General features: G+C 39.9%; 1 protein-coding gene across 7 annotated transcripts in view; it reads left to right on the forward strand.

The window, feature by feature from the left end:
* The window catches only part of chl1b (cell adhesion molecule L1-like b), a 639,417-nt gene that overhangs the window by 523,873 nt on the left and 98,311 nt on the right, over positions 1-17,233 (forward strand). For all 7 annotated transcript variants that reach the window (XM_078414480.1, XM_078414482.1, XM_078414481.1 and 4 more), the window contains 2 exons: positions 8,740-8,944; positions 15,030-15,152. In XM_078414480.1, the coding sequence (XP_078270606.1) occupies positions 8,740-8,944; positions 15,030-15,152 (328 nt within the window). The remainder of the gene's footprint in view (positions 1-8,739; positions 8,945-15,029; positions 15,153-17,233) is intronic.

Below are 17,233 nucleotides of genomic sequence, written 5' to 3' on the forward strand. Positions count from 1 at the left end.
TGGATCAATCCAGAAGCAGAATTAGACCCAACAGCAAATAAACTTTGAAGATAAGATTGTATCTCATTGTTTTGCTTCCGAATTATACCGAGACTTGAATTACTTATTGAATTTCATATGGATATGACAAGAGTCACATTCCTAGCAGGGAGAGCTATCCCATAAGATGTCCAGATCTCCACTGGGGTTGCCGAATAAAGTGGGCTGCTCATTTGGGACTGCAATGAGAATGGAGTTCTCATTTGGGACTGCAATGAGAAATTCCTTCATTCAGAAGGTGATTCTCTACCCTGGAGAACAATGGTGGCTCAATCCATTCAAACGAGAGATTAATAGATTTCAGGGTATTGAGGGAACTAAAGGTATGAGTATAATTCAGAAAAATAAAGCTGAGGTAGTACATCAGCCATGATTTCGAGTGAATGGTAGAACAGGTCCAAAGAGCCGATGGCCTACACTTGCTCCGAATTCTTACATTTTTAATAATGATCGAGTTGAGGTACGAGATGTCAAATGTATTTACCCGAGTCATCAAGCTCATCACAGACTTCCACAAATAGCTGCAGATGTGATCATCCAAGATGGGTTATCCCACAGGATACCAGGTGTTCTTTGCAAACTGCTGGTTAAAGATGACCTTGATACAGCCTGTTGCTTCAAAGGTGAAATTTTACACTGAGACACAATTTATCACTTGGGCCCAATGTAGTTTGGGTAGCTGAAATTAATTTGGAAAGGCTCTGATTAAATTGTATACCATTATTATTATTATACACCATACACCATTATTAGCTAGGTTGAAAGTTTAAGACTGGATATATTATACCCGATATACCTGCATACATCCCTGGTACTCAGCTTTCCATTTTACTTGTGGGAAGAAAGCTTGTATTTCATTGAACATAGAAGAGTAGAGCACAAAACCAGGCCCTTCAGCCCTCAATGTCTGCCGAACAAGATGCCAAGACCATCACATATCTACATGCACATGATCTGTACAGTATCCCTCCATTCCCTGCATATCCACATGCCTGTCCAAAGGTCCTCTAAATGCCATGGACATACCTGCTTCAACCAGCGGTAGCGCAGCGGTAGAGTTGCTGCTTTACAGCGAATGCAGCGCCGGAGATTCAGGTTCGATCCTGACTACGGGTGCTGCACTGTAAGGAGTTTGTACGTTCTCCCCGTGACCTGCGTGGGTTTTCTCCGAGATCTTCGGTTTCCTCCCACACTCCAAAGACGTACAGGTATGTAGGTTAATTGGCTGGGTAAATGTAAAAATTGTCCCTAGTGGGTGTAGGATAGTGTTAATGTACGGGGATCGCTGGGCGGCGCGGACTTGGAGGGCCGAAAAGGCCTGTTTCCGGCTGTATATATATGATATGATGATGATGAAGTCAAGTCAAGTCAAGTCATTTTTATTTGTCACATTCACATACACGATGTGCAGTGAAGTGAAACCACCACCACCACAGGCAGTGTGTTCCATGCACTCGCCTCCTCTGTGTAAAACTAAACTTTCCCCACACATTTATTTTAATCATTGCCCCTCTCACCTCAAAGCTATGCCATTTAGTATTTGATTTTTCCATCCTGGGAAAAAGATGCTGACTGTCTCCCCAGGCTATGCCTCTCAAAATGTTAAAAACTTCTTTCAGGTCTTCCCCGCAACCTCTGGCATTCCAGAGAAGACAATCCAATGTTTCTTTTTCACATCAAAGCAAAGTGGTTGGAAAACCTTTCAAAAACCTTTGAAAATTAAAAATCGCACTGATCTCTATTCTAGTCTATGATGTTGTGGGGAAAAAAAGAATAAATCGCAGGAGTCTGTGCTTATCCTGAACAGTGAGATATTTGGTTCTCTTCTGCAGGGGAGAGGGAGGCCATTGACCTTCAGGGCAGACCACAAACTCCTTACCCCATTGTACAACACAACTCTTTTATGGCCATTTGGAGATAGGGTACAGCGTCTCCACTCCATCTCCACATTTAGTTATCACTTCTTGGCCAACTCAAAATGAGAAGGTACAGGCGTGAACACTTTTCACCTCACCACCCCTGCGCGAAGACCAGAGTCCAGTGATCACATGTCTTAAACATCGGTTTTCCCCAGTAAAGCCCATGGTTACCATGGTGATAGTACCTGGATTAAGCCCAATACTTCAATTCACCACTTTCCTCCAGGGGTTATCTGGTATCTCTAACCTCATATTCTATTTGTGACTATTCCCAATGCCCGCATTTACTTTGGACAACTAGAATCCTTGATTATGAAGAAGTATCCCGACCTGAAACGAGTTCTCCAGGGATTCTGCCTGATCCACTGAGTTACCACAGCATTTTGTGCCTTTCTTTGGTATAAACCAGCACCTACAGTTCCTTTTTATTTCAAGAATCCTTCATTGCCTCCCATTCATCTGTTTATATGATCCCCATCAATGCATTCTTAACTCAAGGCTCAAGTTACCATGGAGATAGCTCTGGAGCTGTTCTGGTTACCCCTGTCAACATAGAGACACCTTTCTATCTCTAAATACATTGACACAAGGACTGCTATGGTCATGTAACTTCCTATGAGAAGAGGATTATCTGCAAGAAGTCCCGTGCTACAGAACCTGCTAGGTTTAGCTGCACAAACCACATCCGAGTTACATAATAGGGGACAAATGCACTTTTCCTTGTTGCAAGCACACTTCCTTGTGCTGCTAAAGAAGTTACCTGATACGCTTGCTTGCTCTTTATTTTGCTGGCAACATCACATTGACCCATGACAAGAAATCTTGGCATTATCCCTTTTTGCACCCATTTCAGGACATAACCTCAGTGAAATTCTGCAGTGGAGCATTGATCAAGTCCAGTCTGTTCTGAGCGCCGACTTGAAATGAGATATTCAAGCAAGGCTTCATCTCAGTTCACCTGAGTATGTATTGAGAACGTGAAGTGGAATTTACCCAGCAGAGCTTCCTTGGCAAAAAATATGTATTGTTAAATTGTTGAATATTGAGGCATAGATTATGAACTGTACATTTTGAATAGAATTATTCCCCTTTAACATCCCCTTTCAGTAATGCTTCTACCTCCAGATATCCTTTCAACCGCAATGCAATTATCTGAAAATGGAGGCTTTGTATTAAGTCAAGTGGGAATATTGTGAACAGTCAAGAATACTTTGAATAGTAGATCAATCGTTATATGAAATGTATTCATTTGGTTGAGCCCGAGGACTTATCAGTTTTTCTCTTGCTATTTAATAATGCATTGCAAAATCCTGCACCTGTTCTGATGGAGTCAGAGGAAAAACTTTTTCAGTCAGAGAGTTGTAAATCTGTGGAATTTTCTGCCTCAGAAGGCAGTGGAGGTCAATTCTCTGAATGCATTCAAGAGAGAGCTAGATAGAGCTCTTAAGGATAGTGGAGTCAGGGGGTATGGGGAGAAGGCAGGAACGGGGTACTGATTGAGAATGATCAGCCATGATCACATTGAATGGTGGTGCTGGCTTGAAGGGCCGAATGGCCTACTCCTGCACCTATTGTCTATTGTCTATTGAGTCAATAGTTTTACTAGGTAAATTATATCTCAAACTCCTCCCTGATTTAAATTTTAAGCTGAAATAGCTACCGTAAGAGAGACAGAGCAATTGATTTTTTTTCCTTTCTTGGAGAACCAGCACTCTTCTTTTGTCCAAATAGCCAAAATAAACAATTGGAAAGGGATGGCAGCAAACGCATTGAGTCAGTGAATGTGAATTACTGAGCCCCAGTCAGTGAAAAAACCTTGAAGAGAATGTGGAGTGCAAAAGGTGAAGCCACCAGAGAAAGCTGAATAATGCAAATCAATGATCAAGCAAAGGTTATTATGTAATACGTTCATAAAATTTTTTGGTGAGACAGAGACCACCTTGATTTGAGTATTGTGCCATTTATTCACAAATACATTACCCACCCACATGATGCAATTTGCTGCCACATTTTATATATACGCCAATGTCCTCCATCAATCATTTGGGTGATATTAACCCAATTGGCCCCATTATTTTATATCTAGTCACAGTCATAGCCAGAGAACCACTTCAATGCAACCTCTATCAGTCCTTGCATTGTCAATAGTGTTCTGTAAGGATTCCTCTCTTGCTTCCCACAAATTTCTCATCTACATTCTGATCTGATATTTGCAAAGATGTGCAAACTTCACAAGTATAGGAAGGACACCCATTTCTACATCTGCCCCAGCTCCATCAGTCTCTCAGCACTCTTCAATTTGTCACATTGCTTGCCTGATATCAAGTGCTGAGTGATCTAAATTTCTTCCAAGTTGGTCCTCGGAAGTTGAACCCACTTACATCAAACTCTGTCCTGCAGCCTCCGACTCCAACCAGCCCCCTGGCAATTTTTTTTTTTTCTGAAAATGAAGGTTGTTCTCCCTGGCAATTATCTGAGACTGAACCAGACATTTGGCACCTCTATAACTGCATAATGTATTAACGAACCACAGACCGGGTGTATGGGAACACTGAGTTCCTCCAGCACATAGTGTTTTGCTTTCTCTGTCGGCCATTTTTCCATTTCTCCAGCTAGGGACTCTGATCCATCCTACTTTTAATCATTCCAATAGGTGTGGCTGCCACCAATAAACTCTTTCCCATATTGCCAGGAAAACAATGCTGTGGATTTGAAAGGAGATTAGTTTTAGATAGAGGAGAGTAAAAATGCCTCCACCTGGAATAGACACAAAGTGCTGGACTAACTCAGCAGGACGGGCAGTATCTCTGGAGAAAAGGAATAGGTGACATTTCGGGTGGAGACCCTTCATCAGTCTGGACCTATGCCTCTAAACGGCCAGCTTGAAGTTCAACTCCTGACACTCACTGAATGAGATAGTCATTCACGGCCAATACGGTTTACTGGTGCAGATATCTCCCAAATTACATCAGCATAGCTGTGACACCCAATATTAACTGAACAGCATGATTTTTAACCTGGTCTGACGGACCTATGTTACTCACAGGTAACTGGATTTAACTAAACATGTTTCCTCTGAAATCATGCTATCCATTCAACTCATCCACCGTGCAGCTTTACTGCAGAAATAAAGAACTGCAGACGCTGTGGTGGACCAAAGATCGACACAAAACGCTGGAGTAACTCAGCGGGTAAGGCAACATCTCTGGAGAAAAAGGATGGTTGACATTTCGGGTCGGGAGCCTTCTTCAGACTGGACTTGCTGAGTTACTCCAGCACTTTGTACAGATTTACTGCCTACTTTGCATGTCGTTTATGTTCAGCACTGAGCCTTCCTGAATCTTCAACGATTTTTCTGTGCCACAGACTGAATTCTGAATAGGTTTTTTCTACACTGAACACTTCCTTTGCAACATGACCTGGTGATAAATCATAGGGATTGAAGACATCACAGGCAGTCAGAGGAACTCTTGCATGAGGAACTCTATGTGATTGCCACATTGACCTCAACTCACTCTGAACCCACCAAACTTCCAAAGGAAAAACCTTCCTGAAGATAAAATACTTATATGCGTAAATAAATAAGGTTGTTAAACATTTACTAGACCAAGTGGGCCCAAACCTCTCCTGCATTAGAGCAGCACCCTCTCCTCCCCCTCTCCCCTCTTCCCCCTCTCCCCCCCTCCCACCTCCCCCTCCCTCCCCCTCCCCCTCCCTCCATCCCCCCTTCCCCTTTCCCCCCTCAACCCCCCTTATCCTCCCCGCCTCCTTCCCTTCACCCCCTCCCTCCCTCCCTCTCCCCTCCCTCTAGGAGATAGATTTAAACTTTAAAATGTGAATAACTTTAAAAATATAACACCGATTTCAATGAAACATCTTCCGTTAGCACCAAAGGGACGACGGTGAGTAAGGTGGGCCTAAAATTGTCGCGCTATCGTGTACCGTTTTGGCTGTAGTTCAGGTACACACAAAGAAACACCCAAGAGTTTTAGTATATAGATGTGCTTGACCAGGTTTATTCGGGCACTGTTTTATTAATGGACGCACTCAACAGTTCAAGCAGCATCTGTGAAGGTCAAAAAAGATCGACATTAAGAGCCCTGAAGCAGGGTCTCGACTGGAAACATCGACCATCTCTTTACTTCCACAGATGTTGCTTGATCCAATGTATTCTTCCAGCAGTTTGTATTTTGCTCCAGATTGAAGCACTTGGAGTCACTGGTGTCTCCACAGTTTTATCAATAATCTAAAATGCTCTCGTTAAATATTAAAAGGCTCACATATGAGTACACTTACTATTCTGTAACGCGTGTTGCAACTGCCTCAATTTGTTGGAACAATGAAAGTAAATAAAGAGATAAAGAAAACACAAATTGAATGCAAGGATTATTGCTTCAGACTATCTATGAATAGTGAGACAGATCTATTAATCAACTAAAGATTCGGTATTCAACGAAAGATTCAGTGTTCCCAGAGAATAATTTTGCTTTATTTCCTGATTACATTTATTTCCACTGATCGTGGCTCAGGTTCTGCAACTGCAGTGAAGGGACAATGATCACCATCACGTTTTGCTGACACCAACTCAGAAAGTTCATGTTGGGCTTTAGGGTGTGTTTCCACAGAAGCTGCCTAGGCTGCTGAATGCTTCCAGCATTGTCTGTTTCTACTTCTGATCTCCAGCATGTGCATTTTTCTCATTTTCGTTCATGTTCATGTAAGCTGCTCGAAAGAACATATAGACTAAAATAAATATTGATTAAGATGCAGAAAGGAATACTGACCCGGATTTTGCTTTCAGTGAATTAAGAACAACTGCCACCGTTCATCATGGTTATAGCAGTCATGGAAGTTGTCTGGCATTTAATGGGCTGCTAATCGAATTTGGAGATTCTATTTAGCACAGTCCTGACTGCCTTGTGTTAGCAGGACAAGCAATGGTACATTGCTTCAGCCAGATTGCAGAATCCATGTTGCGATATCTTGAGTATGGATTAGAATATTAGATTCATCGTAAGGTCACGCACAACAAACAAAGAAGACAAGATTAAAATGAAGCGACAGATTTGAAGGAATAGTTTTATACTTATGAACTACAAAAGGCTAATCTCACTTAAAAAATCATGTACTGAATGCATCATGTGTTTCTCATATGTTTAGTGGATAACTAATAGATGCATTCAGAATTTTATACCCTTTATTTTATTGTTGAATCCATCATTGAGGCCCCAGTAAAGGCACTGGTAACCTCTCAATTTTGTGTATCGTAAAGACTTCATCATTCTTACTGAAACATCCAGGCCTATGTACGTTTAGAGTGGTGGAGTTAATGCCCTGAGGGTTATACGCACAGGAGGAGGAAGCATTCAATTTCAGAAGTTTATGTGAATCTAATTTCATCCCATGAAATTGAGTGCAACAAATCACCGGCACAAGAAAATAAATATGAGAATCCATTGGCAACGGAGCAAAGAAAGAAATTATTCTTTCATTTCAAATGGCAGTATGGAAGTTTGTTTCTCCAAAATATAGGATGAAACATTTGAATATTTTCCAGATTTTCTGCTCTTTGTATCTTTCACTTTGCTCTCCATTTATTTTACTTAAGTTTGGCTTGTTTGTATTACGTATTGAATTAAGAGATTTGCTTGCACAGCATGCAAAGCAAGGCTTTCTACTGTACCTAGCTAGGTACACATGACAATAATAAACCTAAACCTAACCCTTCACTCTGAAGAAGGGTCCTGACCCGAAACGTCGCCAATCCACGTTCTCCAGGGATGCTGCCTGACCCGCTAAGTAACACCAGCCGAAACGATATTTATCGGATTATCGCCACAACTGGAATTATCAGGCATATAGTTGGGGAGAAAATTGTAGTTTAGATCAGTAAATCTAAATTCTGAATAAATCAGAGGATGCTGAAAATACTCAGCAGGTCAGTCAGGCAGCATTTGTGAAGAGAAAAACAGAGTCACCATGATAGCCTCTGCAAAGATGAAACCAGGTTTGCTGAGTGTTTTCAAAATGCTCTATTTAATTTCAGAATCATAGCACGATGCAGAATTTTTCTGTTGATTTTAAGGGTTATGTTTTGAAGTTTCCTCCCACGTCAATTTTGCCTGATCTTCTGCTGTCATTTAAAAAGCATACGCTGGAAGCTAGACAAACAAACAAAACTGGCTGTGCTTTAATATGATTTAATTACCATTATGCTAATCTGCACCAAATTCGAGCATTTTTGGGGGTACAAAGTGTACAAAATCTGAATTTTTTGTTTTTTTTAAATCATTGAAATGAAATAAATCAATGCAACCAGGAAATACTTTAATTTATTAAGGTTGTTTATTTATTTAAAAGTGGGTACTCTCAAGAGGCAGAGTGAAATTAGAATTAGGTTTCCATTAGGTTTCCTGTGTAACAAGTAATTTAAGAGAATAATGCCAATTACTATTCTTAAATCCATGAAAATAATTTTTGATTTAAAATTTGCAATCATGTTAATCATGTGACATTTATGATAGTCATTCCTTTCTTGTGATTGGGATTTTTGTTATTTATTAATATGTTAACATGAACAACGCTAGAAAAAAAAAAAGTAGATAATGCACAAAAGAAAATTGTCAATGTGAAGAACTAATGCGTCCAAACAATGTAGTGTGGTGAAATGTATTCTGGGCACATAAATCTTGTTTGCATAATATGTTTAGAACTCATCATATGTCGTCTTTTCTCGACACTGTGAATTTACAGGTAAATAGTTTTTTTTAATCTTCAACAGATTGTGTATTGGAAAATAAAAAGTTTGTTGGAGAGAAGAAAAAGACATGCTGAAAAACACGTCCTTACTTTCAGTGGACAACGCAGTCAAGGGATGGTCCCAGGCTTGGAACCTTACAGTGAATATGGTTTGATCGTGATGGTCTTCAACAGAAAGGGTGACGGGCCACAAAGCGAATTAATCACCTTCAAAACTCCAGAAGGAGGTAAACAAACATATTCCACCACGAGCAATTGCAGTTATTTAACTGAACATAAAGACGTAGCAAATTCTTATCAATCAATGCATTTCAAACAATTACATGTTCATGCACTTGAATCTCTACCATCATAGTTAAACAGAAGCTAACCACATAACCAAATTCATCTCCCTTATATATATTTTTCTTGCTGAACAATTTACTGCAAATTGCATGGATCACATGCAAAGGCAAAAATTATCTTGGATAAAATTTAGGACATTGGTGAATAAATGATGTCCCTTGAGGGTGCTTGTTAAACATTCCACTTTCATTTGTAATGTAAAGTAGGAGATTAAATAAAGGTTTCGGAATCTACTCCTGAAGTTAGTTAAAAAAGAGAATGATAGTGCCGTCACTAATACTGCATACTGAAACTAAGGATTTATTCCAATTGATTTCTGTACATGAGCAGACTTACTAAGTATATTCACTGTGCTAAGCAAATAAAGCTGGAAGTGTTGAAGACTTCAGTTCCCCTTACCTCTAAAGTGTTCTTAAACTGGAATTTATGGAGTTATAGGAATGGCAGCATGGAAACTGGTTCTTCAGCTCGACCAGTCCGTGTTCACCATCAAATACCCATTTTTGCACCGACAATGGCCCATTTTATTCCCCCCAGATTTCTATCAGCTCCCAGTCGGATTCTGCCACTCATCTAAACATTTCAAGGAAATTTGCAGAGGCCAGTTTACCTGTCAACCTGCATGTTTCTGGGAGGGAAACCATGTGGTCATATGGAGAATGTTCAAACTCCACATAGACAGCCCTGGAGATTTGGTTTGGTTTGGTGTAGTTTATTGTTATTGCCACATGTACTGAGATATAGTGGAAAGCTTTTATTGCATGCTATCCAATCATACTCTCCCTGAAGATGATCAAGCTGAACACCAGGGCAACAGGTAGTGCAGGTCAGGACTAAACCCTGGCAGCTAGAGATTAATGCAGCAGCTCTATCAGCTGCACCATTATCCTGTCATTTCTTTTCAAGATGGATTCAACCTGCTGCCCGGACATGCCATCCGTGGTCTCTCTTCACCCACAATTACCTCAGATGGATGTGGAATGACTTACCCCAACTTTCTTGCAGAAGCATCTGGTGCAGTAGGAAATTGGCCGAGCAGAGGCCTGGTCCAGTTAACCTCTGACGGGAGGCAACCTGTAGACTCCCCACTAATCAATATTGTCACAGCTTTATAAAAATGTTAAATGTTCCTGATGTTGAGAAAGATTTAATGATGAATGAGATTGCTTTAAATAATTAAAAATAAAAGAAGTTTAAAAATAAAACTTCTAAAGATTAAGGAATCCTATAATGTGAAGTAAAATAACTTTATTACCTTAATGCATTTAGACCCATTTTCTGATCTAATGCACAAAACCAGTCATTCTGTTGGTCTGCTCCACTTGGTTCCAGTGATAGATGTGTCAGCTCATCAACTCACCACAAGTCTGCACAGGTCTAGTATTCACCTGGGAATGGCTGAATGCAAGGCTTTCCCTTTGGAATTGCCGGCCACAGCCAGCTTGAATCGACCCGATGTTATGACTGAATCAAGTAAAGATAAGGAGACTATTGACGCAAATATCAATGGAGTGTTCACAATCAATTTGGCTTTGGTTCCAAGCATTGTGTATCGGCAGTTGTGATAAAGGGTACACAAAGTCAAAATTTGATCTCTTTGCATCAGCAAACAGGAAACCTCTAAAATTAACTTTCAGATTTAGCTCGTTGCAAATGGAAGCTGGTAGTTAAAATCAAGTAAGTTAGAAGTAGCAAGAAGCATCCCAATTCTTAGGCCAGCAGCAGGATTGCCAAAAGTGTGACCCCCATTCATTCTGAAGACCATGTCCTTCCTTGCATACAGCAGCATGACACTATCTTGGAAAATGCATTGAAGACAATTTAAGAACAGTTTACAAGCAGAATCCTTGGAGCTTCGTACAGCATTTATCTTGCACTAAATGTTGTAACCTTTACCAATTATCAATACATTGGGGATGGGCTGGTTGTATAGTCTTTCCTTTGACTGGATAGCATGCAACAAAAAGCTTTTCACTGCACCTCGGTACACATGACAATAATACACTAAACTAAGAATCAGATTTATTGCTGCGTAATAATTTTTTATTTCTGAAATCAAAACAGAAAACATTGGAAAAACTCAGCACGGACAAGATGATACTTCATCTGCCGAATGTCTATTTTTCTATCAGATTTCCAGCCTGAGTAGCTTTTTTTTTCAATACATTTTCATTAACAATTAATATGGCTTTGTTATATGACTTTGTGTATATCCACAAGCTTTATTTTGTTTTTAACTGACAAGACAGCTATTCCTCATTTTTAAAGAGAGATGTACTCTGGAAAACAATTCAATAAGTTGAACAGGCTGAAGAAATTGTATTGGGGAAATTTTGTACAGTGAATGCCAATGGTCAGGGAATGATCAACTTAATTGAAATAGTCAATGGCGTTCTAGTGAGAATTCATAAATTGAATATTTGTCAATTGAGTACCCAAAAAAAACTTCTGAAGACTTACTTAAAAAATTATTTTCTAATAACATCAACCAATCTTTTCTCTTTGAGTATGCAGTTTTCAAACAATAAACTCAACTCAACAACTCAAAATTGTGATATCTTGCCTCGACTGCTGACCATTTGTCTTTCTTTGTGGGCACAATATATTCATCATTGTCTTCCTTTGGAAACTCAAGCACGGTTTCAGGAGAACCTCGAATAGTAAAAGGCTTGTGTTAGTGATGAATTTAGTGAATGTGCTTATTGTCATTATCAATGCAGTGGCAACTCCTTACCGAAACCTTACTTTGATACATTTGCCTGAAGGAAAATACTTCAAAATAACTGTGGCAATAAGTACCCCCAAAATATTTATTTACATCGAAAGTAAAAATTGAAAAATGCAAGCCTTATTTAGATTGTTAAATTTGTTTACTACTTCTTTTGCAAACATAAACATACTTGATTTAGACCTCGACAAAGGAGCTAAATTAGGCTATTTGGCCCATCGAGTCTGCTCTGCCAGATTTAATTTAACATACAACCGAAAAACTAATTGGCACCAATATGAAACGTTGGTTCCTACTGTAATAAAAAATGGCAGATTTGGGGGCTATCCAGATAAAGTTACCCCAGTCCATCTTTGATGTCCAAAGGTGAAATGTGTTCCTTTTCCAAGTAGATTTTTTTTTAAAGGGTGAAAATCTACAAAAAGCAATCTCCAGTGCTCATAATACCTTCAGATGGTTCCCATGTTGCATAAGAGTATGGGATTATATGCAGCATTTGTATCTTGCCTTTGTAGCTTTTGTTATAATTGGAACTGGCTGCCTTTTCTTGGAGATATCGGTAAAAGAAACTGAACAACTTTCCTTAGCGATGATCATCAAGACTTGTTCACAAAACAAAAAAAATTCCCAATGGAAAATTGGCATCAATGTGAGAAGGCTGTGTGGTTTTGCAGAGCAGTGGGTTGCCCACAGGTGTGGGAGTTAATGGGGTGAAACGATGAGCTTCCTTTGCATAATGACTGTGCTGCATAAATCTGGAGAATCCAAGCTATTAGGAAGTCAGTGTGTGGATCTAAGGCACCCGTCATGAGTTTTTTTTTAAAGCAATCAACGTTATTTTCCCTCTACAATATAAAGGAAATGTAACTCTGGGGAATTGAAAACCAACTGCTGCAGCCCTCAAACCCAATATTGAAAAAAACAAAGAAGGAACTCAACTGAAAAGAAAACTATATATATGCAAAGAGGTTCTGCAGCATTTGATACTTGGTCCCTTTTATGGAATAAATAAATAACTTGGACTGCATTGTAAGTCACAAATTAGAAGTTTACTGACGTCACCAAAATTGGCAGCTTTCTCTCACCATTGACAAAATGGACCAAATAGTTTCCTTCTGCAATGCTATAAGTCAATACAACTTTTTAATAACTCTCTGTATTCATCCTTGTTAATGGTCAGTGACACATTATTGTTATCCAGCTGCCACCTTAGTTGGAGCATCATGAGGAGAGTAGCAATGTTTACGTGGGAAAATCTTGAGTCTGGCATAGCCATTGCTTTTAACTTTCGAAGTGGAATGTGGGTCATGTAACTTTCCAAACGTCACGTGCACCCAGGAGGGCAGAATTGTTTGGCAGTCCTGGCAGAAAGTCACTTCAACCTTGCCCATGCCACCCATTGATCGTGCGAACTGCAACACCATGACTAATGATTGAAATTACAGCAGCACTAATGGCACCGAGAGGGATTAGAAGGTCCCTTGTCAAGCATGTATGTTGACAATCCATAACCCATTCAATACCAACATGGAACTCTATCCAACAGGAGACCCCAGGTGTAACAGATTACACCCCAGGTGTAACAGATTAAATATTCATTTAAAAAGGAGCAGATTATCTTTGAGCACCCTGATCACATTGAATGGCAGTGCTGGCTCGAAGGGCCAAATGGCCTCCTCCTGTACATATTGTCTATTGTCACCTGGAACAATGGACAGGGGGAGGGAAGTTGCTCCAGTCTTGAGTCCAGTGTGCAAACTGTTGAAGGAGTTTCATAATTCCTGCTTCTGATTGCAGGTATTTGCAGTGGGATCTTTCCCACAAAGGAGTACATTTTCCACAATTGCCCAAATTTCAGAGAGCCCGTCAGGAAATTTGGGACTTCTGAAAGTGGAAGTTACAAACCACTGCTCAGCTAAGTGTCGCCATCAAGTCCATTGCTCTCAGACATTAGACTCCTTGTGGAATCCAGTGATGGAGCAGGAACATCTGCTCTTTTCCAGCAATTTTGCCTGGAAATCTGCACACTGAATATGCCTCAGATTAAGAACAGCTGCAAAGAAGACAGGTAAGTTTCAGGTAATTTGCATTTTTTAGACTTGATTGAATTAATTTTTAGTGTTTGCTGTTATTTTGATCATTTCGTTTTTAAGTGAAAAACTGTTTTTTTTTAAAATTTGACTTTGCACTTGACTGTCTTGGATATATTTACATTATTTGATGGTAGGTCTGTCTGAATGTTTGGCTTCACCAATTTTCTATCCAATATGTGCAACCTATATTATGGTACCCACAATTTTAAAAAATAAAACTATATTTCCCAGTAATTGCAAAAAGTAATATGTGAGCATCCTTTTAAAAAAAATTCAGAATGAGAGATTTCATGTGTATGCCGCTAAATATTTCATAATTTAGAGCATGTGTCGCTTGGTATAGTTTCTATCTTCTGAACATTTCAAAGCACATAAATAAAGCAATCCAGTGGTCACGGTTATTCCTCTCAGGCCATGAAGACTGCACTTTCCAGATGACCTCTCCCTTTCAAAGCAGTCCCAAACTCTGGTATGAACTTCATGTGGTGTGAGCATCTGTTGATGTAAATAATTAATATCTAATCATTTTGGTTAGTGCAAAAAATACATCAGTTTATTAAAACTATATTAGTCCAGGAGGAACTGGAACAGGTATGGAAAATTAATGAGGCATATCTTTATGAGTGTACTGATGCGTTTATTGGCACAAAACTCCCAATAACTCCCAATAGTGTTTCAATTGAGTTCCAATTCTTCCCCATTCGTAGGTGACCTGCACTACACTGTCAGTGACCTTAACCAAAATTAAATCAAAATTGCTATCTCGTATCTATTATGTCCCATAAAATTGCCAGATTCACTGCATTAACACAAAATAATCTTGCGGAAGCAACTTAGTGCAGATAATTCATGTAATATGGCCATATTCATGGCATGATTTATGAAGCAGTGAAGGCGTGCTTGTTTTTCCGACATAAATTATCTCCTCCTATTTGATTAATAGGTAATGCATAGAATTTAATGTCATGGGACAAGATAACACATAAAATTGCGATTAATATGAAGAAAAAAGGTTAAATTACTTGTTGTAGTGACGGTCACTTCTGAAAATATTTGGGTCATTATTATATGCAATAAGTTTTCATTCTTAATGTCGTGTTCCAACCAAAAATCAGAATTGTAAATTATTCTGCTTTGTTTTGACAGTTCCTGAGCAGCCTGCTTTTCTGAGAATTGGGAATTTTGCCAAAAGCTCTGTGACTCTGCTATGGGGACCTCCAGCAAAACCAAATGGCATTCTGATGGGTTATTTGCTCAAGTACCAACTGAGTAAGTAGAAAATGTGGCATAACGGCTTGATTTCACATCTACTCTATTTGCATTTTTCATATTTTTCATATTTTCATATTCTTTTGCGCGGAATCGGTATTGAGGATAAAAAAAAATGTTTCTTCAGGAAAACAACATCAAGACGTACGAAAAGCATTGGACAACCAATGTTTTTTTGTATCCTCTGTTGTAGGAAGCAAAGCAGCCAGTTTGTTTTGTACAAACTCTTCGATTCTTCTTTTAAATAGTACCATGGTATTAACTGATGGGTTTAATATCAACATCCCAAAAATCCTAAAATAATGTATCACCATTGATTCTCGAGTGAATGAATTGTTGAACTTTGAGGCAAAAATATTTCTGACGTTACCACAGCTAGCACAATGAGTTATTGTTACTGAGGTAGTCCATTTAAATATACACTTTGCCCTATCTGGTCATAATTATGACACCCTTTCCTATTTTGTTCAATGTATCAGAATACAGAAAATGTAATTGTAAAACGTTTTGTGTTGGTCATGAATAGCTTTCCTTGTACTAATACTCATGCTATCATGTATTACTGATGAGAATGTGCAGCCCGAAAACTTGCCCTTTGTTTGATTTACCATTTCAAATAGTGCAAAGGGAGGGTAAGGTCAGACTAGGAATGGTGCTATAGAGAGTAGCCTTGGGATGTGGGAATGGGATTGGAAGGGTAGATGTGGGTCTGATTGAGGAGACTTTGTGCCATGAGCTTGGTAGAGGACATGCCAACAGGTTGGGAAAGTGTATAAAGGAACTGCAGATGCTGGTTTAAACCGAAGATAGTCACAAAATGCTGGAGTACCTCAGCGGGACAGGCAGCATCCCTGGAGAGAAGGAATAGGTGATGTTTCGGGTCGAAACCCTTCTTCAGACTGATGTCAGGAGGGAGGGAGATACATAGATAAGGAAGTGTGAAGGTGTGAAAACAGGGCAAAGGGAATGGAGATCAAGGAAAATGTAGAATAGATCATTGTTAGCTGGGAGAAGGTAACAAACAACAAAGCAAACAGAGATGAAATGAAGTCGGAGACAATATGACTGGTCGGAGAACTAGGGAAGGGGGAGGGATGGAGAGAGAGAGGGAAAGCAAGTGTTACTTGAAGTTAGAGAAGTCAATGTTCATCCCACTGGGGTGTAAGCTGCCAAAGCGTAATATGAGGTGTTGTTCCTCCAATTTGCGCTGGGCCTCACTTTGACAATGGAGAAGGCCCAGGACAGAAAGGTCAGTGTGGGAATGGGAGGGGGAGTTAAAGTGTCCAGCAACCGGGAGATCGGGCAGGTTTGGAAAGTAATCTGTCAATGTATTTACAGTAATCAGATTAAGGATTGGGCCAACTGATTAGTGGAGAAGGCAGAGACACAAGGAACTTCAGATACTGGTTTACAAAAAGGCAAAAAGTGCTGGGGTGATTTAGCGGGAAGGTTTCAGCAAATCATGCTCTTTAATGTTGGTGCGGTGGCAAATGTACGTTGTCAAACATAAACAAATCAATGATTCCTCCAAATTTGAGGAAGGATATTCTTGCTATTGAGGGCGTGCAGCGTAGGTTCACTAGGTTAATTCCCGGATTGGCGGGACTGTCGTACGTTGAAAGGCTGGAGCAATTAGGCTTGTATACACTGGAATTTAGAAGGATGAGGGGGGATCTTATTGAAACATATAAGATAATTAGGGGATTGGACACATTAGAGGCAGGAAACATGTTCCCAATGTTGGGGGAGTCCAGAACAAGGGGCCACAGTTTAAGAATAAGGGGTAGGCCATTTAGAACGGAGATGAGGAAGAACTTTTTCAGTCAGAGAGTGGTGAAGGTGTGGAATTCTCTCCCTCAGAAGGCAGTGGAGGCCAGTTCGTTGGATGCTTTCAAGAGAGAGCTGGATAGAGCTCTTAAGGATAGCGGAGTGAGGGGGTATGGGGAGAAGGCAGGAACAGGGTACTGATTGAGAGTGATCAGCCATGATCGCATTGAATGGCGGTGCTGGCTCGAAGGGCTGAATGGCCTACTCCTGCACCTATTGTCTATTGTCTATTGTCTATTGAAAGAGGCAATTCT

Source organism: Rhinoraja longicauda, chromosome 17 (assembly GCF_053455715.1).
Source record: "Rhinoraja longicauda isolate Sanriku21f chromosome 17, sRhiLon1.1, whole genome shotgun sequence".
Taxonomy (NCBI): domain Eukaryota; kingdom Metazoa; phylum Chordata; class Chondrichthyes; order Rajiformes; family Arhynchobatidae; genus Rhinoraja; species Rhinoraja longicauda.